This window comes from Drosophila pseudoobscura, chromosome X (genome assembly GCF_009870125.1).
Source record: "Drosophila pseudoobscura strain MV-25-SWS-2005 chromosome X, UCI_Dpse_MV25, whole genome shotgun sequence".
In the NCBI taxonomy this organism is placed as follows: Eukaryota; Metazoa; Arthropoda; class Insecta; order Diptera; family Drosophilidae; genus Drosophila; species Drosophila pseudoobscura.
In genome coordinates this window covers 11,060,918-11,083,485 of record NC_046683.1, presented here as the reverse complement: position 1 = coordinate 11,083,485, position 22,568 = coordinate 11,060,918, and the positions used below count along the sequence as shown (strand labels likewise).

Below are 22,568 nucleotides of genomic sequence, written 5' to 3'. Positions count from 1 at the left end.
TTCTAAAAATGAAAATGAGAAACTATGGACTATCCAGAGTATTTAAGGCTCGGCTTGTTCTCAAATGCTTGTCTTTCCTTCTTGTTCTTGAATGGGACAGCACGAGAAATAGTGTGTGAGAGAGAGTGAGTGGGGGCAAAGATAAACGCAACGGCAAGCGATGTGGGTGTCGATGTAGGAGGAGTCGGAGGAACACATCGCATAACATTCCAAAGCATTTGATAAACGGCGACGCTTTCCAGTGTGTCCTTTAAGTGTCCGTGTGTGAGGCATTGTTGAAAGGGTCGTCCGCAGTTCGTATCCGTTGCGCTGTGACGTTGACAAGTCAGACGATTTCTCAAAAGATGCATTCACGCAAGCCGGCAAAAAATTAAGCAGAGAAATCGCACTGTCCTGAGAAATGTGCGGATAAGTCTGTGGCTTCCACTCCACTTCCACGCCACACTCGACTCTAGCTGCGGCATGCACCTGCTGCTCCATTCGCACTCCATTGGCAGCTGTCAACATCATTGGATTCCACAGGAGATTATCCACAATGGAGGCTCAAAATTCCGCCATGATCGTTGGTCTACAACACTTGCATTTGACAGAGTTGTTTTCAGAGGTCTTAATACCTATTAGCGATTTATTTTGAATCAATTTGTTGTTGTATTTGTTGAATATGCAGCGAAAAAACATGTAAATTAAAAAATCATGCAAAATCTGTTTATTTACGATTTTTGTAAACCCTCGTTTTTGAATACAAATTCGGCATTTCAGTGAATTGCCAATTATTCAGTGAAGCGTAAGCTTCAAATAACACAAAAGTGCTGTTCGAGAGCCAAGATGACAAGCGAATGAACTCTTTCGAGTACTCTGATTAAAGCCAAGTACTCACGGAAACGAGGAGAAATGTATAGAGTTTTTCTGAGTATAAAAGATATAGAAAATACTGGTTCACATCAACCGATGGTATTGCTCTGGGCACGAGCGAAATATAGGTATAAATATTTTGTAAATATAAAGTACAAAATGGTGGGAGGCAAGCTACTAAGGGAGTTAGAAAATATTCAATAATGCAGAAAAAAGGCAATTTATAGAATTTGTGATAAATGGAATAGACGCAATAGACATATGAAAGATCTCAAAGACCTTTTCACTGTGAAAATACTGGGAACAGATGGAATATTCCAAATGGTATTGCTCGATGGAACAAAATGATGCACAAATTCCATGTATCAAATATCATTCGATAAAGACCATTTCGAAACGATTGAATTTAGTTACGACGAAATACTTATAATTAGCCGATGTTGTGCTAAAATGAGAACTTCCATTACCAAGAGAAATGAAATAGGTAATGCATAAAAAATTACACTGACGTTATAATGGAATCACAATGTGCGTCCTAAAAAATCATCACATATGTATGTATTCAAGCGAATTCAAAAATAGCCAGCTCTATTTGAGGGAAAACTGAGACTGGGTCCCTTTGTTAACGCTTTGATTGTTCTTCCCGGGTCGAAATGTATGTTTCCTTCATCCGCCATTCATCTGTATGTATGTATGCATGTTTCTCTTTTAATTGAGATGACAGGAGCGTGGGCGGGGGCGGAACAGGGCCGTTTATCCGGCTGTTATTTGGCGAGACCCACCACCCCCACGAATCCGAGTGTTTTGACTTTGTCGAATTAGCCATTGTGATAACATTTATGCCCCGCTCTGCTGGTGCTTCATCGCACTTAATTGGGCAAACGATTGCCTGACTTGCTTACAAATGTGCCTCTAACGTCAGGATGGCAGACAGGCTGGCAGTCTGGCAGGCATGAGGACCCAACAGCCCTTCCATTCCACCCGAAAAAAAAAACGTGAAACTCAAACAAGCGGCACGCACTTGAGGACCCGACCCACGCACGTATTGAGCATGTGTGTGGCAGTGCGAGTGCGAGTGCGTGTGAATATTGCATGCGATAAATTATTTTAAAGCGCCCCAAGTTCCGCCTTCGAGCAGACATCTATTTAATATACCGCAACGCATCACTTTTAATATTGTTACGATTTTATTTACGCGCATGAAAATTTATAAACGTTTATGACATGTCAAGCATTGTTCTTCCACCTCACATCTTTCTCTCCCCCTCTCTACACGCTCCGTACAGTATCTGTCCTGGGTGAAACCCCTACTCGAAGGCGACAACGGATGTGCTCGTATTTTTTTACAGCCAGAATTAAGCGTTTTGAAGTAGATTCGGATTCGGATTTCATAGAATCAAATACTATGTTAATGCAATGCAATAATAAAGAAAACGCTGTAGGATTTACCATTACATTGTATATATGGTGGTCCTATTTGAAAAAGATGTTAGAAATAGTCTTTGCCAGAACTATGCTCTATTTTCTCCTCAATGTGAGCTTTCTTGGACTTTATGTAATTTCTTCATCTGAATGTCAATATTCAAGTTCAAAATAGCTGTATGGCGCTACTCATCTTACTATGTATTAATGTATATTGTCTTTGGCAGAACAAACTTCTTTGTAGGTTTGGCTCAGTGACCTGGCTGCCACATAATCCGAACTATAACGGGTCCGACTGCTATAATTCTCCCATCTAAATCACCCCACTCGCCTTGCGCGGCTAATAAAGTTAGATACATATAATATATTCCATAAAATTGTGTAATCATTTCAAATAGTTCTCGAGTCACGTGCAGCATGTGGAACATCCCATCAACTATGGGTAGGTCACCAGTGGGTGAGTGCTGGGTATCCCAGTGTCGGGATACTTCCTTGAACATCCTCGTTATTTCGACTCTTTCGATAAATGTTGTTATTACGATGCCATAGTTTTTGTTGCTGCCTTTTCTTGGCCTTCGAAAGGGATGACAACTACTCAAATAAAATTTATTGCTTCTGATTTTTCTTTAGTCATTATTATTACGCATATTTATTACGTATTTATTAATTTCTTTTGCTATGCTACACCACCACCCACACAAACACACATAAACACCCACACTAGCACCAATCCACCCAGAGAAATACACACATATCAATGGACGACAGGCAGGTTAAACATTTTCGTTTGATTTGTTATCAGGCATCGTTTGTAGTGCCTTTGAAGAGGGTCCAACCATTCTGACCAGATGCTTGCAACGCATAAAAAAGGCAACATCAGCACCAAGAGTCGAGGCCCTTAGTTTTAAATATCTCTGGCTCAAACTCGAATGAAAATATTCTAGATTCCTTAGGTATTCTGCAGGCAGAATATGGTTTTTTGTGTGCAAGATCGGGTGTTAGTTCCCATGGATGAAATTTTAGGAAGGTATTTAATCTGTAGTTTTAATTGAATCATCATAGCTCGACCGACTTGTGCCTCAATTGGATCTCAATTTAATTCATGGATCTGTGAGGGTATTAAAAGCATCGGGCTATCATATAAGTATTCTTGTTGGTGTTATTACTGGCGTTGTTTTTGATATAATTGTTGGTGTTATTTTTTTTTTTTTTGGTTGTGGCTGCCGCTGCCGTCGCTGTCGCTGTGGCAGCTACTGCTGTCGGGGCTCGTTGACGGCGTTTGTAATTTCATTTTCGGCATTATGTAATTTATTAACTTTTCATTGAAAGTTATGTGCAAACGCACGTTGGCGACATCTTTAATTAATTACATTTTAACATGATAATTAATAGTGCCGCGTGCGTTGACAGGCAGCAAAGCCGAATGCCACAAAAGCGAAACCAATCGATGGCCACATCACCAGTAGCGCCTCATGTCTATCGATAAGCGTCTTAAAGCCCAATTGTGTACCAATTACCGCCTACTAATTCTGTGTTAACCTCTGAACATCCCCGGCATTAAGTGGGGTCATCAGTGAGGTAAATGTACAGACTATAGCTCCCAGGCGTGAAATGAATAAAATTCAATTATTTGATTCCGGTCTGAATTGATTAATTTTGTAAAGGAAGAACAACGGCTGGTTGCTTCTAGCTTACCAAGATCGTACTTAGAGTTATCCAATGATAATATACAGCTTTTGGTACTAGGTATGTACAAACATTTGTCCCTTCCGTTTTTGAGATCGAATTATTGCTTGAAAGAAACGATTCGGCTTATAATATCCCTCTACCATATTATATCAATCTCTAATTCCCTTCCTCTTCTTTAATTTCATATATGTACTCACATACTTTTCTCGTAATTAGTATTTGTATCTTTCCTGCATGTCCTCGAACGGATCGGCTATCGCGTCGCGCGTCATACGGCAGCGCCCCTCCGTCGGAGGGCTTCGTAACGGTGGTGCCGCCACTTGATTGTCAAGGTGATGCAAGATGTGCAGTCGAATACGATCTGGGAGTCAATTGGAATCCAATTTCGACAGGATATCAGAGGAAAGCGACTTCTGTTGGAGCTCTGGCACTGGGCTATGCGATACCCAGTAATTTGGCTTTAACGCGTAACCAATTCATTGAAGCATGTTGCATCGATGGCCATAATAATAATAATAATAATAATAATAGTATCAGGCGCAGGCACAGGCACAGACATGCACACAAACCAAAACAGAGACCGGAATCGTGGACACTGATGATGACCATAATGATACACAAACAATTGCCAAGGAATTTCAATTCAATTCCATTCCTTTTTTTGTTTTTGTTTTCAATTCTGTTTTCTGTTTTTTGCCGCATCTTCTATGCCTCCGCATCCACATCCGCTTCCCCTTCGTATGAGTGTGTGTGTGTGTGTGTGCGTGTTTTGGGTCTTGTGTTTCTATCATTCCGTCTTGGTCACGGATCTCTGGTTTCTCCTACCCCTGGCCTTGGTCCTGGTGCTGGTTCTGGGCCGGGGACATCCTCCCCTTAACAAAAAAAAGTTGTTTTGACAGTAGCCAAGATTGAGTTCTTATTCAATTTGTACGGATTTGTTGTACGCTGGCCCTTTTACGGTCCGCTTTCCCTCTCGCCTCGAGACTCAAGACTCGAGACTCGAGACACAACCACCACTCCACGCCACTCCTCTCCACTCAACCCATTCTTCAGATTCTCTATTGGAATTTATTTCATATTGTTGTCCCTTCCGGACTCCCACCCCACTCCATTCCATTCTATATCGTTTTGTTCCGTTCCGTTCCGTTCCCTTTTCCAGCAAGCTGCTAGAACTTGGCTTTGTTTTTGGGGCGCGCTGGCAAAAGTTCTGCTTGCTGTGGCCTCAGCTGCAGTCAATTTGAGTTACCCTCCTTGACCGTGCCCGTGCCCGTGCCCCACCTCGATTTGGCTGCAGGCCTGCAGATGGATCAAGTTAGCTGCTAGTTGACTCTTGCTGCCACTCGGTGGAGGGGTGTGGTGGACTGGAGTAGCCCGGCCAATCAATGTGCCCGCAAAAGTATTGTGGATCAAATTTAATCAAGTTTGTTCTTGTTTCGTGTACTGCCGTGGGTTATTTATGAACTGTGTGCAGGTGTTATGACCAATGTCCCTCTTCAGGAGTGGACCCACTCATGCCACCCACCCGTCAGCCCATCAGGCCACCAGCCCTTCAGCCCATCCCCCCAACCCCCCATCCCCTATCCATAACCATGGACACAGCTCCAGCTCAATCCGGAACTGAAGTGGCCAACGCTAACCACTTTAGAGATGAGCTGCCCTTAGCTGTTGTTCTTATACTTGCCGTTCCGCTGCCTCCTCTGGCATTACTTTGCCCCACATTCTGCTGGTTGAATACCCTTACTCAGGACGTTGCAACATACTTTTCAGTGGGGCTTGCCAATACGAGGGAAATATTAATATGATTTATACGCCATTTTCCCAATTATAACCCATAATTTATCTCGCAACAAAGCTCCTAAGACTTTTGATCCTAGAACAACCTCTACATCAAAGAAGAGCTAACTTCATCCTTCAGTCTTTTGTTCTTGTTCGAAAGAGTATCCACATATCGCTCGATCGTGGTTCTTCATTCCGTCGAGTTTTTTCCTTGCTTCGCCTCGCGCGACTTCAAATTGCCAACTTAGTTGTTATTTGTTGGCTGTCTGGCTAAAGACAGGAGGGGGCACAGGCACAGGCACACCCGACCCGACCCGACTCGAACAGGCCAGGCCAGACCAGACCAGAGTCGACCCGACACCCGACCAGGCCGGGGCAGGACAGGGCAATATTCGTGGATGAAGCACTCTGATGGCTCTCACGTCACCACTTCTGAAAATTGCGGCAATAATGCAACAAAGGTTTCTTGGGAAACACACACCAATGTGCATAAGCCAGCCATGGGGCAGGGGCACAACGTTTGGGCTGGCGTGTGGGCCAGGCCAGGAAAGGGATAGGGGCAAGGTGGGTGTGACGCAAGGCTGTGGATGGATGTACTTGGCGACTGAAAGACGCCGTCAGTCACTTGGCCGCCGCCGCGTCCTTCAGCCACGACGATCTATTCCTCGTGCCCCAGCTCCTGCTCCTGCTCCTTCTCCGTCTTTTCCTGCTGCCAGCTCCAGCTCCTTGGCTTGCTGCTTCGTCCGTCCTTCTCCCTGCTGCATTTCATTTTCAATTTGATTTTTTTCCATTCCTTCTCCTTTGCTCATTTTCCCCCTCGCCATCGCTTTCTTTTTGTTTCTGTTTACATTTTCGTTCACCGTTGCGGTTTTCGCTTTGGCTTCCAAGCTCGTGCCGCATCCCCATCCACATTTCCGCTTCCGTTTTCGTTTTCGTTTCCATGTTGCAAGGCAACATTTTTGTTTGTAATTTACTTGGGAATGCAGGCGCCTTCGTTCCACCGCCTTGTGCTGCGGTTTTCTAAGAAAAATCTTTTGTGTGCTCGCCAACACCCCCCCACCCCCTCTGGATGGGCTCTAAGCCCCGCCGTTTGGGGCGTGGCGCTTTAGTAATTGCAGTGGTCCCTAACTGTGACCGCTGACAGGCAAATCAAGTGTCACCCAAATGCCCCAGATGCGGGCCTTTGCACCGCTGCAAGTCGTCGAGTAGCACAGGGCCAAAGCAATCCGCATACGCCGCGTGTGACGAAATGGAAATGGTGTGGGTGTGGGTGGGGGTGGGGGTGTGGGTGTCGGTGTAGGATATGGATGTGGATCTACATGGGGGTGCTGGGTGTGGGTGGAGGTCTTGGGGGACATTGCAATGCGGGTGGTCGTTTAAAGTCTGCCTTCGGGTCTCTTCTCTCATTTTCTCTGAACTCTCGTACGGCAATAAATTTCATTCGGCACTTGATCCCAGTTTAACATGGAAATGGACTGCTACTCGTAGAGCGAGTATTTCCCACCAAGTGGTTGTTGCCTGTTGTCTGTTGGCTCTGCATAACGGCCAACAATGAGCGAAATATTCGACAAGAGTGGGGGGGCATACCCTAAGCCGGAATCGGAAAACAATAGAAACGGAAATCGGTTTAGGGTAAGTGATCGGTTCGCCCGAATATTTGTTCATTTGGTTATGATGAACAAGCAGGAAGACCCATTGTTTGACCCATTAAGGAATGCCCTTTACTTTCTTTTGTTTGAGTATACCCCCCAATTGTTGCTTTTGGGGTTTTGCCTGCGCACAGAGCATCATGAAGAGGAGTGCCACAGAAGCAACACAATGGAAGTGCCCCGTATACACATGTCCTTTAATACTCGTACACTCGTTCACTGGTACATTCACAAGGCCTACAACAATGACGGCATATACTCGTATGTAGACACCGATTTTACCCACCCGCAGGCGGACCTGAACAGAACAGAACAGAACAGACAGATATACAACTGCAGCAACAATGGGAGCACCACGAGGTGGTTCACTTCCACGGATCGACGTTTCAAATACCTTTGGGATGTTAGCCAAACAGCACGTTTTGATCTCTATTATGATCTCAAATTGTTAAAGCTTCTCCTACGAAAGTATCTCCAATGATCGAAACTTTCGCCAAACCAAAATCGTTTGGGAATTCCCCTACCCTATTGACCCTATTGGTCAACTATACGAGAGTGGTCCTGGATAATGTTTATGAAAATTAAAAAAATAGAATATTCAAAAAATGTAAAAAATACACTCCGATCATGCGAATATCCATATGCAATATGCACGTAACGTAGAGACTTTAACAGTCGATGGATATATTTTCCCGGGATCATAAAGATACATCTAAGTACAATACTCAAACGGAGTATTACAGATCGGTTATAGGGTATGGAGATCAAGGACAGCGAATTGATTTAGCTGTCAATTTAACGAGCCTAAAGCATAGTGCATGGCATGGCAGGTAGGAACGAAATCGAGTCAGCGTTTAAGGATCAATTCAGTAGCATTTTCTCCCTATCTCTTATTTCTCTCTCGTCTCTTTCTCTATCTCTATCTCTGTGCATTTGCTTTGAGGCGAGACAGCCGCAACCACAACGGAATGGGGCCATTAGGGGAATGCCCAAAAAAGCTAATCGCCAGGTGTCGGCTATTGCCTCGTCCTTTCATTTTTGCACACTAGTTTTTTGTGGGTGTTTGTTCCAAACAATTGGCGGTGCGCTTGTAGCCCGGCTCCACACCTGCCACTCCTGCGACTCACTCACTTATTCATTTCCATTCAGCGCCCGAGTCCTTGGCTCCTGGTTCCAGTGCTGGGCACGCTTGGGCTCATTTCCATTCCCACTCCTGCATTGTCGTTTGTCGGTTGATTCCTGTTGCTAATTTCTGTTGTCCATTGGATCTCTTGCTGCACGTGGATGTGGAGTGTGGGCAGAGTGGGGAGCAGGATTTGGCTGGCCACTGGGGCACCTTTTACAAAGATCAGCGTGGCGACCAGGCTTCCAGCATGTGGTGGGGGATGGCGTGGCTGTGGGAGTGGAAGTGGCAAATGTGTTGGGCCATCCTTTGCCCCGACGCTTTTGTGTGCGCACAGGGACAAAAGAAAGCCACAGGCAGCACCACCCATTATACAGCATCCAGCATCCAGCACACAGCATGAAGCATCGGCCAGTATCCAGTGCCATTATGAACGGATGATTCCTGCCTGGCCCAGGCGTGGGTCAGAAGTGGAGCCCACCCGTCCTAGCCTCGGCTGCTTCCTTCGAGGTCGGCCTGATTCTCCGGTTGCCATCGATTCGCATCGCACCGCACCGCACCGCAGCGATTGCAATTAATTCTGTGTATTCGCATCACGTTCCGGATCCCATCACCAAACAATTTCATACGTATTAAATGCAATGTCGAAAGTGAAAACACAATCTCCGTTTCGTTTCGTTCCGGTCCGGTCCGGTCCGCTCCACTCCACCCTCCCAGTGGGAGATTCAGCCGCCGATTCAGACCTCCTTCGGGGGCAAGGCGATTACCAGTTCGCGTCGAACTTTGAGTGCCCTAACCGTTAAGAAGATTGCGTTAAGTGGTTCTTGCCCCTCAGCTTTCCCTCAATGTTCTCTCCAGCTTCACGTAATCCTGCCTTTTCTTGATCAGCCTCCACATATATGTATGTACACATGGTATATAAGTAGTCCGAAAGACGATCCTGCCTTCTACTGTATTTCAAAATAGTAACAAAACGCGAATGAAATTTGGTTTAATTTACTTATATATGTGGTTATGTCTGACAGCGTATTGAGTTCTTTTCCACAACACGATAGAGGTAGAGTTTTACCCGCTTTTTTCTATCATGGTAGTGCCAGTGGGCCTACCCCACATTTCAAAGCCAAATAAGTGTCAAAGAACGGTCCAAGTACATTTCCGAGTCCGCATCGATTTTATCCTGCAAAGGACAATCCAAAAAGTGACAGAATCAAACAAATTACAGTGGAGAATGACTCACTTACCGACCATTGTCGTAGTCCACTATCCAGTATTCAGTTTCGAAAAAATAGTCTGTAATTGTGTTTTATTCCAGTTCTAGAACCCAAGTGTTTTCACACAAGAAATCTTGCATTTGGTAGACCTTTGGATACCAGCGATTATATGGAAAAGGTGATTAAAAATATAACATAATGTCAAGTGGGATACATACTATAGACATGTCCATCTGATGAGTATATGTAGGTACTTATGTAGTATATGTAGTGCGACGAGTGTAGTAGTAGTATTTTTAGAAGTGTAGGTGATCGTCCTTACTGTTTCGTAGACCGTTGGATATCAGCCAAGAAATTTAAGCCAAGAGTCGAGTCTGTGATGAGTATATCGTATGTGTAACCCTCAAGAATCTCTAAAATCTCTCCAAAAAATCAATCCAAAAGAACATCTTTACAGGGAACAGAAAAATTAAAGAAGTGTTAACAATTTTGATGCGGAACTGATGAGGACAGGTGTCTTGAGGGCCCTGGCTACGGGGCGGGAGACCGAACAATCCGCAGGCCGCCATTGAGTTTTCACTTCACTTTCGGTTTCACTTAAACGTTCAGTCTATCCTGAGGAACAAATATTTACAAAAATTCAAATTTTTATCAATTTTTTGTTTACACTCACACGTTTGATTCTATGTTTTCTGAGGGAACTTATCGACAAGACTGAATTCTGTTGATTTAAACCCCCCCCTAGCACTTGACAGCTCGAATCGATTCAAGTTGAAAAGTAAGGACTACTATATAGGGTATTTTCGAGAGAGAGAAAGTATGTGGAAATGTTCGGGCGCCTACGTATAAAAAATATAGCATAAATTAAAAAAATGATAACTACCAGGTGAAAAAGTAGAGCCGCGGCCATTGTCACGGCTTACAACGTACCGCTCGTATCAGTTTTTTTTTGCCATGGTTCCATTTGGTAAAGCCTGTTCTTTCCGTACATCTGCTCTTCATCTTTTTCCTTCTCATATTCGCTTAACGTGTTCTTTCATTTATATCTTTTAATATTTTTCGTACCTTGTATTTCTATTAATCATTTCTTTCTTTAATTCAATTTCAATACGAGGTAAGTTCAAGGCAACTTTCTCCGCCTTGCTTCTTCCTATCTCCCACACATTCTCTCGATTTCTCTCCATTCCCCAATCCTACAAGGGGAAATTTGCTGTGAGTGAACCTGCAGGGAGTGAACCTCTCTTCTTTGCTCTGAAAGCCATCAAATGAAGACGATTTAATTTCATTAATTTGCACACGCCTCCCCTCTGTCGGTGAGTGACTGGGTGCAGGGGGTGGCCAGCCATGTTCACACCTCTCTCATTCTGCCAGTGTGCAGGACCTTGGCCACTTGTGTCGCCTGCCGTGCGTAGCGGACCGCCATTGGACGGACCCTCCGGTCCCATACATTTCATCCACAAAAATGGTCTCTTAATTTTTGTAATTTGTTGTCTTGCTGGGCAGAGCAGTGGAGGTGGATGTGGATGTGGATCAGCCAGGAGGTGTGCCACCAGGAGGATGGTCGGAGGTGGGGCAAGGTACCAGAGCAATGGTTTTAATGGCCATCTGGATATCAGCCGCAGCTTGTGGTCTCTGCAATGCGTCTGAGGGAAATGAGATTTGCATATTGTCGAAATGATGCCATCAAATAGAGATTCGAGTGGAAGAATAAATGGAATTGGGAGCAGGAGGTGGCATATACCGGTACATTCCCCCATCCATTGCCTGTCTCCGTGATGATGTGGAAGAAATCCATCCTTTCCAAATGCCGGCGATGACTGACCAAAAAACCAACACAAAAAACACTCAAAACGAAACGAAACCAAAAAAAAATCAAATCTAATGTAAAAGTTACCTCTGCTGATCCCCAACCCTATGCAACGCCACACTGTTGGATAGAATTGGGGCTGAAATCGAGCCCGTGTCTGGAGGGTTGGATGGTAGTCTCAGCTTAGCATGAAAGCCTGTCAAAATAATACCAACGAAATTAATTTTGACATATGCCACAATGAGTGAAGGCTGGCAAGCCTACCACCACACATCAGACACGAGGCCAGGTGGCAGTAAGCTATTTTATATTTGCAGTGGTCTCTTGACTAAATCTAATTTATATAACATCCCTTGTATGTAAAAACGTAATTGATATTTAATCCGAATCGCGATATATATGCACACATATGTATATGTGAGTGGGATCAGCTCTTTAAACGGTTTTAGACAAAATTTAGACTGTTTAACAGCAAATCTATAATAGTAAATCAATAAATCTATAATGAATTGTTGAAAAGCCCACGGTCCGTGCCTACTGTGATTAAGACGAAAAATCCATGGATAAAAATCCCGATAAAAGTTATACTAACATACAAGTTCCAATCGATAAATGATAACAAGTTATTTAACACTGAATTCCAAATTTCCCTGCGTCCAACTTGTAAGCCGAGAAGTTGGCTGTGCGTTGTTGAAAATATAATCTGTTTTAGTTACTTTCACAGTAAAAATCGGAATCCGTTTGAAGTCGTATCAAAATTTGTTTGCTCTCAATTCTATAAAGCCGCAACTTGCCCACTAGCTCCTCGGACCGGAACAGCTCCATTATCACGATTTCCCGGTCCGAGGGGAGCGGCTCCCCCCTTTGGTCCTTGTCGTTCGGATGGCTTTCTGTGCGCTTCACTTTCTCCTACAGCTCGCTGAGGATTTGCAATAGATTTGCACTTAACTCTGGCCCAAAGCAGCTTCGGAGAATTTTGCTCGTGTTCGTGGTGCACTTAAATAAGCTGCAGAAGATTCTGAACCTAAGGCTTCAAAACGCTGACCATCTGATCATTCCCCACAACGACTTGATGGTTTTCCTTTACATCTGGACGCTTCTGTTGCTGGTGAATGAGATACCGTCCCTCATGCAGCTTATCAGGTGAATATAGAGCCCCTTTTTGAGCTTTTTTTTTGGCTGGAACTAAACAAAAAAATTTTACCCCAGCCCGAAACCAAGTAACATAGGCATTACCTGTCATAGCACACACTATCGAACACTCTGTGTTTGTACAAAAATTATTAAGTGGTTATTTTTTTGGTCTTCAAAACAAATGAAATTCTGTTTTTCGCTCAAACCAGTGTACGCATGCAGTGAAGTGATTACCGATATCCAAAATGTTTACTTATCCAAAATACGTCCGACGTGAGTTATTTGCTTCCTGGCATTGCTTCCATCCTCAACGTCTCCCCGATCTTTTACAGCCACCAAAGCCAGTAATTTGAGGGCATTAGCCAACAACTTCAGGGTGAGTTCAGTCGATGCAAGGGGTAGGGTGCTGACTAATCTAATAAGGAATATTTTCCAGGCTTCGAACGACCCCGCTCCCATCAGGCGTAGGTCACGCTCACACGCACCCGTCCGATTAGGTGCATCGTGTAGAACTTATACGGCCCTTGACATTGCGAGTTGCAGTAGGAGCGTTTTCTCCATGCCAAATCCAAAATTATTCTCGGAGTCGACCTGGGGGTCTCTGCCTGAGAGGTCGACGGAGTCAGAGAAGCGGCCATCCACGATGTCGCAGCCAGCCCAACGGCAACTGAGTCTCGTAAAGACGGATCATACTCCCGCTGTCGGGACACGTAAGTTTACCCTGCATCTTTCCATTTCCATCCGGTACTATTTTTAACCCATTTGGCCAATCCCAGGAAAATCTCACCTGGGGATCGTTGAGCACAATCGACTGCTTACCGTCGAGACGCAGTACCAAAAGCTGCAATGCCTTCAATCGGATTTCGTAGAGTCATTGAGGTCATTAGACCTGGAGCAGTCCAAGCTGCTTGGAACGTACAGCTTTGTGACCCTTGTCGTCAACGAGGATAGCAAGTCGATTGCCAACAAGGAGAACTCGAGCAGTTTGGTCAAAAATTTGCGTGAGTTTCCATGGATTCCATTCCGAACTCTAGGAACACAGCTGAGGCTTTCTTTTTGCAGCGGCCGATAGTGTGCAAGATCTGAAGGAACGATGTCAGGCTGCCGTCGATTCGGGATTCATGATGCTCTACGATCACCTGGAGCCCATCCAGATGGCCAAGGACGAGTTCGAGGCGTGCAATCGGAAAGAGCTGCTGAAAGATAAGCTGAAGGAGCTTCTGGTATGACTGAATGAGCATGAATGAATGAATGAGGTATGACCTTCACCATACATCTCTCTGTCATCTATCCGTAGAACCGCAAGATGGAGAGCATTGTCGAGAATATCGAGCAGGTGTGTGTGACACCTGTCGGCCAACAGGTTTCGCCCAACATTTGTCTGTACCGCGACATAGACAAGCTGCGAAGGCAGAAACATCTCTTGGAGGCCCGGCTCTTGCAGATCAATAAGGATCACAATGAACAGATGAACAGACTCAAGGCGGACCTCGAGGGAAAGCTGAAGGCTGAGGAGGAAAACTGGCAGCAGACCTTGGGCGACCTAAAGGAGAGGCTGCGACACAGCGAGGCACAAAGAAACGAAAACGCAAACCAGCTGGCCATACAGAACGCGTCTCTGCAGGCCAAAAACAGCACCATCGCGGCGGCGAAGGCAGATATGGACAATCTAGTCGCTCGGTGAGTAGAGCAGGACTCCGATGAACTTTCACTAAGTTATCTTGACTTGTCCTTGAACAGCAATCAGGAGCTGAATCAGCTATTGAAGGGGTCGGATGGTGCACTGGTCTGGACACGGAAGGAACTCTCGAAGAGCAGGGAGCATGTAGTTCACCTGGAGGCGGAGCTGCATAAGGGACGGGAGCTCATAAACCAGCAAAAGAAGCGCCTAGATGTCTTGGACATCCAACACGCTGGTGTGGAGAAAGATCAGACCATAGGTGATTTGAGGCTTAAGGTACAGAATCTCCTGCAGCTTATTAAGCTGCACCAAGAGCAAGAGCAAAATTCTCTGAGGCTGCGTACGAGGAACAATGAGCTAGAAACGATGATCAGGTGAGGCCCCACCGAACTTTGAAAACTTTGGTAACTGTTGCTCCAGAGTTAAGTGCCTGCAAACAAGTATTTTCATTGTAAAATCCTCAGTGAGCTGCAGGATAAGATGAAGCTTACAGAAATACAGCTGGACGCCAATGACCAAAGGGAGGAGCAGTTGCACTCGGATCTGGAAATCGTGAAGATGGAGCTGTTCCGGTCCGAGCAACTAGTGGTGAAGTTGCGTGAGCACGCGAATCGCGACCGCAAGACGATATCCGCGCACGCCGACGAAATCAACGAGTTGAATCAGACAATAGATCAACTGTACTTAGAAACTGGCGAGAAGGACACGCAGATAAATCAGGTGACGAACCAGCTCTGCTCGAAGGAGGAGCATCTGGGCCGCGTTTTTGAAAAGCTAAGTCGCCAGGAGGAGAAGCTCAGGCGCCTGGAGGAGCTTACAAACGTGAGCACAAATGACAATGCTCGCCTCTTGCAGTTGCGGGATAGGCAGCACGAGAAAAACATCCAAATGGACTGGGAGATTTCTCAACTAAAAGACACCATGTAGGTACCGGAGCGCAGTCAGCCAGCCCACTATAAGTGGCTTCCTAGAGTTGGTAGGAAAGAAATTGTATTACTATTTCAAACGATTTCAAATTCCTATTTCAGTAAGGAACTGAGAGATTATATTTTCAACAATACACAGCCAGCGGCTGAAGTTCTTGGCTACCAAGTTGGCGGCTACTCCATGCATCCAGAATATCTGAATTTACAGCCGCAGGCGGAGACGCAGGGAAATTTGGAATCCACTGTTGAATACCTCGAGCCGCTGAACGGTCATTTTGTCCATCAGCACGAGTTGAGCAACCACCAGCCACAGCAGCGCCACCAGTAAGCAGACCACCGATAGCGATTCCTGTACAAATCAGCGTCATATCAATCGCATCTCCTTACAGTTTTTCCACCATCGGCTACCAGGACCACTGAGCACTGAGATCACCATTAGCATCACCAGCGTTATCCGCGACCGGAAACAGACCAGACAATACGAAAAACACTCTGAACACTCAACGGCAAAATTTATTGTGAATTTTATAGTCAATACTGTAGAATAAATTCGCGTTGTACTTATACTTTTACATTATACTTATTGGCTGAGAATGTGGGCCTGGTAATTGAAATGATTGGCAGTTTGAGGGTCGGGTGGCAGTAATTACTGCTTATTTGATGAATTAATGATACTCCCAAGAATGAATAGCTCTTCTAGAGCCTATGCATACTAAGGTTTTTCAAAGGTTTACTTCTTTTTTTTATGGTATTTGAATTTTCATACATTTCAATAGCCAAAACAAAAAAATACATGGTTCATTCACATTTAAAATTTTTCAAAATTACAGCAACAAAAATGCACTCCAAGTGCTAAATTGCTCAATAGCAAAAAGAGAAAATTAATTTATATAAATTTGTAATTTGTTATTCCATATCGTAATGGACAATCTACAAACGATTGATAAAATCGATGAATTGCTGGTCGAAATTCCCTGGAGGCTCAATCGACGTAAGGCGATTTTCAAATAAAATCGAGTCTTGACGCATCTTGAATCTCAATTCCTGGTGAGGATTGTCCTTGTTGCTCATCTTAATGCTGATCTCCTCGAGAATCTTATGCAGTTTCTGGAGGCGATCGTGTATGTTGAATTGGCTCTCCTGCTAGGAAAGGGAAAGACCATCACGGGAATGAATCTTTAATCGGCAGGCTACTCACACTCATCAGTTTGGCACAGGACACCACTTTTATTGGTCGACACACGTGGCCACGCTCATTGGTGTTGGCGATGGCCAGCTGATCGATGCCTCCCAAGTAGCTCTGCATGAGCCATAAGGGCGCAGAATTATTCCGGCGGCCCTCTTTGTCAATTTTCAGCGAAGCTAGCTGGCATGTCTTTAGCACCTCCGGATCGTTTCTATGGAATACATGCAAGCACGATATATGTAATTATGTACACACATATGTACATATTTATGTATATGCAACAGAGGATGACGTACAGATCGCCAAGTGGTTCCTTGTTCGACACGCCACTAACTTCTGCCGAGTAGAGCAGGCGAAAGCTTCCCAATTTGGCCGAGAACATTCCATACACTTGCTTCCGCTCATCCACTGGGGCATCGGTGCGCGGCAGCGCGCCCGGAGAACCTGGTCGGTCAATATTGTGACGGTTATTAGCGATTATCAATATTAGCGATGATGCTGATGCTGGGTGCAGCTACTTACGGGTGAAAACGTACTGGCGTGCCTTGAAGGGATAGGTTTTAGCCACGCATGGAACCGTGTACCGCTCATCCTGATCTTCCCATAATGACCGCACATAGATGCAGCCCTTGAAGCGACAGGCTGCAAAGTTAGTTTCTTTACCGTAAGTCCGATCGCCCATGAATTTCAGCATTGTTCCGCGATTGAGAAAGAAGTCCATGTGTTCGAGTACCTGGCGCGGCTTGGGCAGATGCATCACATGGTGCTGGACCAGGCCGAAGGAGCGTGGAAAGTTTCCATTTCGAGGGATGTACCGTCTATAGCCCTTGTTTAGGTCCAGCGGATATTCAGTGGCCCTCGGCTGGCGATAGTACAGAATCTGCGGGTTTCCCTTCAAAGTCTTCGTATCGGGGTCGTACTCCCACAAATTCTCCAGTTTTAGGTCCACCAGATCCATTTTGTCCGTTTGCGATTCCGTATTGAGGTATAATATATATTTTCTCGATATCGAAAACAAGCCGTCTCAAAATTGTACTGAAAATAAAGCGTATCTCTTGACTAGAAACAGCTGGCTGTGTGTGTTGGAAAACGTCAGTGCCCCATATATTCGACTGATAGCCGGGATACGCGTTTACGAACACTAATTTTCTCTGTCTTGGCTGCAAATTTAGCGAAGCTTGAGCAAAGGTTGTACAACTAATAGAAAAATCATAAAACGAAGCGCAAAAAGTCGGGGCTTAGGCTTTCACCTATTGCAGTAGGCTTACGGCAGGCACGTACCAATGCAATATGGTCCGAACGACCACTCTTGTTGGCCAAACTTAATATCTCCCGAACGGAACAAGATTTTGTTATTTAGTTTTTTGTATTGGATATATATAATCAATAAGAAGTGGACTTAAGAAAAAAAATGGCTGTGGCTCCGACCTTTTTTTAAGAATGCATATTTAAATTATTAGTTATAGTGAAAAAAAAGTGTTAAGCATATTTTATTTCAGAAAACGGCGTTGCAAATAAAAATAAAATTGTTTAAAGGTTTCCGTAAATTATTGCCGAAATCCTTGTCTAGAAGCAAGGTTAACGCCTCGTTGGGTGAGATATGTGCCGGCTTTCCGACTGGGTCCTGTACAGCCTTACGAACTTAGTCAGCATTCTCTGGGCATAAAGATAATAGTAGTGAAATAAAGGCTTGTGGCCAATTCACATATTTTCGTTCAAACATCTTTGAATTTTACCGGCATTTGTTCCGATATGTTGTCAAATAAAATTTGCGTGAGTTTCCGTGGATTCCATTACGAACTCTAGGAACACAGCTGAGGCTTTCTTTTTGCAGCGGCCGATAGTGTGCAAGATCTGAAGGAACGATGTCAGGCTGCCGTCGATTCGGGATTCATGATGCTCTACGATCACCTGGAGCCCATCCAGATGGCCAAGGACGAGTTCGAGGCGTGCAATCGGAAAGAGCAGCTGAAAGATAAGCTGAAGGAGCTTCTGGTATGACTGAATGAGCATGAATGAATGAATGAGGTATGACCTTCACCATACATCTCTCTGTCATCTATCCGTAGAACCGCAAGATGGAGAGCATTGTCGAGAATATCGAGCAGGTGTGTGTGACACCTGTCGGCCAACAGGTTTCGCCCAACATTTGTCTGTACCGCGACATAGACAAGCTGCGAAGGCAGAAACATCTCTTGGAGGCCCGGCTCTTGCAGATCAATAAGGATCACAATGAACAGATGAACAGACTCAAGGCGGACCTCGAGGGAAAGCTGAAGGCTGAGGAGGAAAACTGGCAGCAGACCTTGGGCGACCTAAAGGAGAGGCTGCGACACAGCGAGGCACAAAGAAACGAAAACGCAAACCAGCTGGCCATACAGAACGCGTCTCTGCAGGCCAAAAACAGCACCATCGCGGCGGCGAAGGCAGATATGGACAATCTAGTCGCTCGGTGAGTAGAGCAGGACTCCGATGAACTGTCGCTAAGTTATCTTGACTTGTCGTTGAACAGCAATCAGGAGCTGAATCAGCTATTGAAGGGGTCGGATGGTGCACTGGTCTGGACACGGAAGGAACTCTCGAAGAGCAGGGAGCATGTAGCTAATAAACCAGCAAAAGAAGCGCCTAGATGTCTTGGACATCCAACACGCTGGTGTGGAGAAAGATCAGACCATAGGTGATTTGAGGCTTAAGGTACAGAATCTCCTGCAGCTTATTAAGCTGCACCAAGAGCAAGAGCAAAATTCTCTGAGGCTGCGTACGAGGAACAATGAGCTAGAAACGATGATCAGGTGAGGCCCCACCGAACTTTGAAAACTTTGGTAACTGTTGCTCCAGAGTTAAGTGCCTGCAAACAAGTATTTTCATTGTAAAATCCTCAGTGAGCTGCAGGATAAGATGAAGCTTACAGAAATACAGCTGGACGCCAATGACCAAAGGGAGGAGCAGTTGCACTCGGATCTGGAAATCGTGAAGATGGAGCTGTTCCGGTCCGAGCAACTAGTGGTGAAGTTGCGTGAGCACGCGAATCGCGACCGCAAGACGATATCCGCGCACGCCGACGAAATCAACGAGTTGAATCAGACAATAGATCAACTGTACTTAGAAACTGGCGAGAAGGACACGCAGATAAATCAGGTCCGTTGTCGATACGTTGTGGACACGATGTCTGATACGATAGGCCGCCTACGGCAATAATCTTACTCGTTGCAGGTGACGAACCAGCTCTGCTCGAAGGAGGAGCATCTGGGCCGCGTTTTTGAAAAGCTAAGTCGCCAGGAGGATAAGCTCAGGCGCCTGGAGGAGCTTACAAACGTGAGCACAAATGACAATGCTCGCCTCTTGCAGTTGCGGGATAGGCAGCACGAGAAAAACATCCAAATGGACTGGGAGATTTCTCAACTAAAAGACACCATGTAGGTACCGGAGCGCAGTCAGCCAGCCCACTATAAGTGGCTTCCTAGAGTTGGTAGGAAAGAAATTGTATTACTATTTCAAACGATTTCAAATTCCTATTTCAGTAAGGAACTGAGAGATTATATTTTCAACAATACACAGCCAGCGGCTGAAGTTCTTGGCTACCAAGTTGGCGGCTACTCCATGCATCCAGAATATCTGAATTTACAGCCGCAGGCGGAGACGCAGGGAAATTTGGAATCCACTGTTGAATACCTCGAGCCGCTGAACGGTCATTTTGTCCATCAGCACGAGTTGAGCAACCACCAGCCACAGCAGCGCCACCAGTAAGCAGACCACCGATAGCGATTCCTGTACAAATCAGCGTCATATCAATCGCATCTCCTTACAGTTTTTCCACCATCGGCTACCAGGACCACTGAGCACTGAGATCACCATTAGCATCACCAGCGTTATCCGCGACCGGAAACAGACCAGACAATACGAAAAACACTCTGAACACTCAACGGCAAAATTTATTGTGAATTTTTTAGTCAATACTGTAGAATAAATTCGCGTTGTACTTATACTTTTACATTATACTTATTGGCTGAGAATGTGGGCCTGGTAATTGAAATGATTGGCAGTTTGAGGGTCGGGTGGCAGTAATTACTGCTTATTTGATGAATTAATGATACTCCCAAGAATGAATAGCTCTTCTAGAGCCTATGCATACTAAGGTTTTTCAAAGGTTTACTTCTTTTTTTTATGGTATTTGAATTTTCATACATTTCAATAGCCAAAACAAAAAAATACATGGTTCATTCACATTTAAAATTTTTCAAAATTACAGCAACAAAAATGCACTCCAAGTGCTAAATTGCTCAATAGCAAAAAGAGAAAATTAATTTATATAAATTTGTAATTTGTTATTCCATATCGTAATGGACAATCTACAAACGATTGATAAAATCGATGAATTGCTGGTCGAAATTCCCTGGAGGCTCAATCGACGTAAGGCGATTTTCAAATAAAATCGAGTCTTGACGCATCTTGAATCTCAATTCCTGGTGAGGATTGTCCTTGTTGCTCATCTTAATGCTGATCTCCTCGAGAATCTTATGCAGTTTCTGGAGGCGATCGTGTATGTTGAATTGGCTCTCCTGCTAGGAAAGGGAAAGACCATCACGGGAATGAATCTTTAATCGGCAGGCTACTCACACTCATCAGTTTGGCACAGGACACCACTTTTATTGGTCGACACACGTGGCCACGCTCATTGGTGTTGGCGATGGCCAGCTGATCGATGCCTCCCAAGTAGCTCTGCATGAGCCATAAGGGCGCAGAATTATTCCGGCGGCCCTCTTTGTCAATTTTCAGCGAAGCTAGCTGGCATGTCTTTAGCACCTCCGGATCGTTTCTATGGAATACATGCAAGCACGATATATGTAATTATGTACACACATATGTACATATTTATGTATATGCAACAGAGGATGACGTACAGATCGCCAAGTGGTTCCTTGTTCGACACGCCACTAACTTCTGCCGAGTAGAGCAGGCGAAAGCTTCCCAATTTGGCCGAGAACATTCCATACACTTGCTTCCGCTCATCCACTGGGGCATCGGTGCGCGGCAGCGCGCCCGGAGAACCTGGTCGGTCAATATTGTGACGGTTATTAGCGATTATCAATATTAGCGATGATGCTGATGCTGGGTGCAGCTACTTACGGGTGAAAACGTACTGGCGTGCCTTGAAGGGATAGGTTTTAGCCACGCATGGAACCGTGTACCGCTCATCCTGATCTTCCCATAATGACCGCACATAGATGCAGCCCTTGAAGCGACAGGCTGCAAAGTTAGTTTCTTTACCGTAAGTCCGATCGCCCATGAATTTCAGCATTGTTCCGCGATTGAGAAAGAAGTCCATGTGTTCGAGTACCTGGCGCGGCTTGGGCAGATGCATCACATGGTGCTGGACCAGGCCGAAGGAGCGTGGAAAGTTTCCATTTCGAGGGATGTACCGTCTATAGCCCTTGTTTAGGTCCAGCGGATATTCAGTGGCCCTCGGCTGGCGATAGTACAGAATCTGCGGGTTTCCCTTCAAAGTCTTCGTATCGGGGTCGTACTCCCACAAATTCTCCAGTTTTAGGTCCACCAGATCCATTTTGTCCGTTTGCGATTCCGTATTGAGGTATAATATATATTTTCTCGATATCGAAAACAAGCCGTCTCAAAATTGTACTGAAAATAAAGCGTATCTCTTGACTAGAAACAGCTGGCTGTGTGTGTTGGAAAACGTCAGTGCCCCATATATTCGACTGATAGCCGGGATACGCGTTTACGAACACTAATTTTCTCTGTCTTGGCTGCAAATTTAGCGAAGCTTGAGCAAAGGTTGTACAACTAATAGAAAAATCATAAAACGAAGCGCAAAATGCATATTTAAATTATTAGTTATAGTGAAAAAAAAGTGTTAAGCATATTTTATTTAAGAAAACGGCGTTGCAAATAAAAATAAAATTGTTTAAAGGTTTCCGTAAATTATTGCCGAAATCCTTGTCTAGAAGCAAGGTTAACGCCTCGTTGGGTGAGATATGTGCCGGCTTTCCGACTGGGTCCTGTACAGCCTTACGAACTTAGTTAGAATTCTCTGGGCATAAAGATAAAAGTATTGAAATAAAGGCTTGTGGCCAATTCACATATATTCGTTCAA

General features: G+C 44.9%; 3 protein-coding genes and 1 long non-coding RNA gene across 13 annotated transcripts; 1 reads left to right on the top strand and 3 right to left on the bottom strand.

Annotated features, from left to right (window-relative positions):
* Nucleotides 1-9,488: 9,488 nt before the first annotated feature.
* Nucleotides 9,489-11,974, bottom strand: LOC26533242 (uncharacterized). 5 transcript variants are annotated; one of them, XR_001452843.2, is made up of 7 exons: nucleotides 11,617-11,745; nucleotides 11,077-11,539; nucleotides 10,653-10,973; nucleotides 10,396-10,561; nucleotides 9,941-10,332; nucleotides 9,753-9,871; nucleotides 9,489-9,688 (listed from the first exon to the last, which is right to left on the bottom strand). It is a non-coding gene; the product is annotated as an uncharacterized lncRNA (long non-coding RNA). The 5 variants fall into 5 exon arrangements; XR_001452847.2 differs by having other exon boundaries at nucleotides 10,653-11,365; nucleotides 11,464-11,539; XR_001452846.2 differs by having other exon boundaries at nucleotides 10,653-11,539; nucleotides 11,617-11,746.
* A 304-nt stretch (nucleotides 11,975-12,278) lies between these two features.
* On the top strand, nucleotides 12,279-20,441 carry LOC6901565 (golgin subfamily A member 6-like protein 6). 4 transcript variants are annotated; one of them, XM_033383000.1, is made up of 13 exons: nucleotides 12,290-12,672; nucleotides 12,739-12,936; nucleotides 12,996-13,039; nucleotides 13,100-13,373; nucleotides 13,440-13,664; nucleotides 13,726-13,886; nucleotides 13,961-14,343; nucleotides 14,404-14,579; nucleotides 19,110-19,248; nucleotides 19,339-19,594; nucleotides 19,670-19,872; nucleotides 19,978-20,199; nucleotides 20,265-20,441. In XM_033383000.1, exons 2-13 carry the CDS (start codon nucleotides 12,909-12,911, stop codon nucleotides 20,293-20,295), a joined length of 2,142 nt encoding a protein of 713 aa, XP_033238891.1. In that variant the 5' UTR covers nucleotides 12,290-12,672; nucleotides 12,739-12,908; the 3' UTR covers nucleotides 20,296-20,441. The 4 variants fall into 4 exon arrangements, with proteins under 4 accessions (XP_033238893.1, XP_033238894.1, XP_033238891.1 ...); XM_033383002.1 differs by lacking the exon at nucleotides 20,265-20,441 and having other exon boundaries at nucleotides 12,279-12,672; nucleotides 19,670-19,925; nucleotides 19,978-20,118; XM_033383001.1 differs by lacking the exons at nucleotides 19,110-19,248; nucleotides 19,339-19,594; nucleotides 19,670-19,872; nucleotides 19,978-20,199; nucleotides 20,265-20,441 and adding exons at nucleotides 14,809-15,267; nucleotides 15,373-15,594; nucleotides 15,660-15,752 and having other exon boundaries at nucleotides 12,292-12,672; nucleotides 14,404-14,718.
* Nucleotides 16,063-17,506, bottom strand: LOC117184608 (uncharacterized). 2 transcript variants are annotated; one of them, XM_033383004.1, is made up of 4 exons: nucleotides 16,979-17,506; nucleotides 16,753-16,900; nucleotides 16,469-16,667; nucleotides 16,063-16,413 (listed from the first exon to the last, which is right to left on the bottom strand). In XM_033383004.1, exons 1-4 carry the CDS (start codon nucleotides 17,412-17,414, stop codon nucleotides 16,201-16,203), a joined length of 996 nt encoding a protein of 331 aa, XP_033238895.1. In that variant the 5' UTR covers nucleotides 17,415-17,506; the 3' UTR covers nucleotides 16,063-16,200. The 2 variants fall into 2 exon arrangements, with proteins under 2 accessions (XP_033238895.1, XP_033238896.1); XM_033383005.1 differs by having other exon boundaries at nucleotides 16,063-16,410; nucleotides 16,979-17,502.
* Nucleotides 20,442-20,667: 226 nt separating the features above from the next.
* On the bottom strand, nucleotides 20,668-22,111 carry LOC6901566 (uncharacterized). Of its 2 annotated transcripts, none has more exons than XM_002134203.3 (4): nucleotides 21,584-22,111; nucleotides 21,358-21,505; nucleotides 21,074-21,272; nucleotides 20,668-21,018 (listed from the first exon to the last, which is right to left on the bottom strand). In XM_002134203.3, the coding sequence occupies exons 1-4, from the start codon at nucleotides 22,017-22,019 to the stop codon at nucleotides 20,806-20,808; spliced, it is 996 nt and encodes a 331-aa protein (XP_002134239.1). In that variant the 5' UTR covers nucleotides 22,020-22,111; the 3' UTR covers nucleotides 20,668-20,805. The 2 variants fall into 2 exon arrangements, with proteins under 2 accessions (XP_002134239.1, XP_015041805.1); XM_015186319.2 differs by having other exon boundaries at nucleotides 20,668-21,015; nucleotides 21,584-22,107.
* Between the last annotated feature and the right edge of the window lie 457 nt (nucleotides 22,112-22,568).

Coding starts and splice junctions, on each gene's coding strand:
- LOC6901565 (XM_033383000.1), top strand. CDS start 12,909: ATGTTTACTTATCCAAAATACGTCCGAC. Junction 13,374..13,439: donor TACTCCCGCTGTCGGGACAC/GTAAGTTTACCC, acceptor GGCCAATCCCAG/GAAAATCTCACCTGGGGATC. Junction 19,873..19,977: donor TCTCAACTAAAAGACACCAT/GTAGGTACCGGA, acceptor TTCCTATTTCAG/TAAGGAACTGAGAGATTATA.
- LOC117184608 (XM_033383004.1), bottom strand. CDS start 17,414: ATGGATCTGGTGGACCTAAAACTGGAGAATTTGTGGGAGTACGACCCC. Junction 16,901..16,978: donor ACGCCAGTACGTTTTCACCC/GTAAGTAGCTGC, acceptor TTGACCGACCAG/GTTCTCCGGGCGCGCTGCCG. Junction 16,668..16,752: donor AAGGAACCACTTGGCGATCT/GTACGTCATCCT, acceptor TGTATTCCATAG/AAACGATCCGGAGGTGCTAA.
- LOC6901566 (XM_002134203.3), bottom strand. CDS start 22,019: ATGGATCTGGTGGACCTAAAACTGGAGAATTTGTGGGAGTACGACCCC. Junction 21,506..21,583: donor ACGCCAGTACGTTTTCACCC/GTAAGTAGCTGC, acceptor TTGACCGACCAG/GTTCTCCGGGCGCGCTGCCG. Junction 21,273..21,357: donor AAGGAACCACTTGGCGATCT/GTACGTCATCCT, acceptor TGTATTCCATAG/AAACGATCCGGAGGTGCTAA.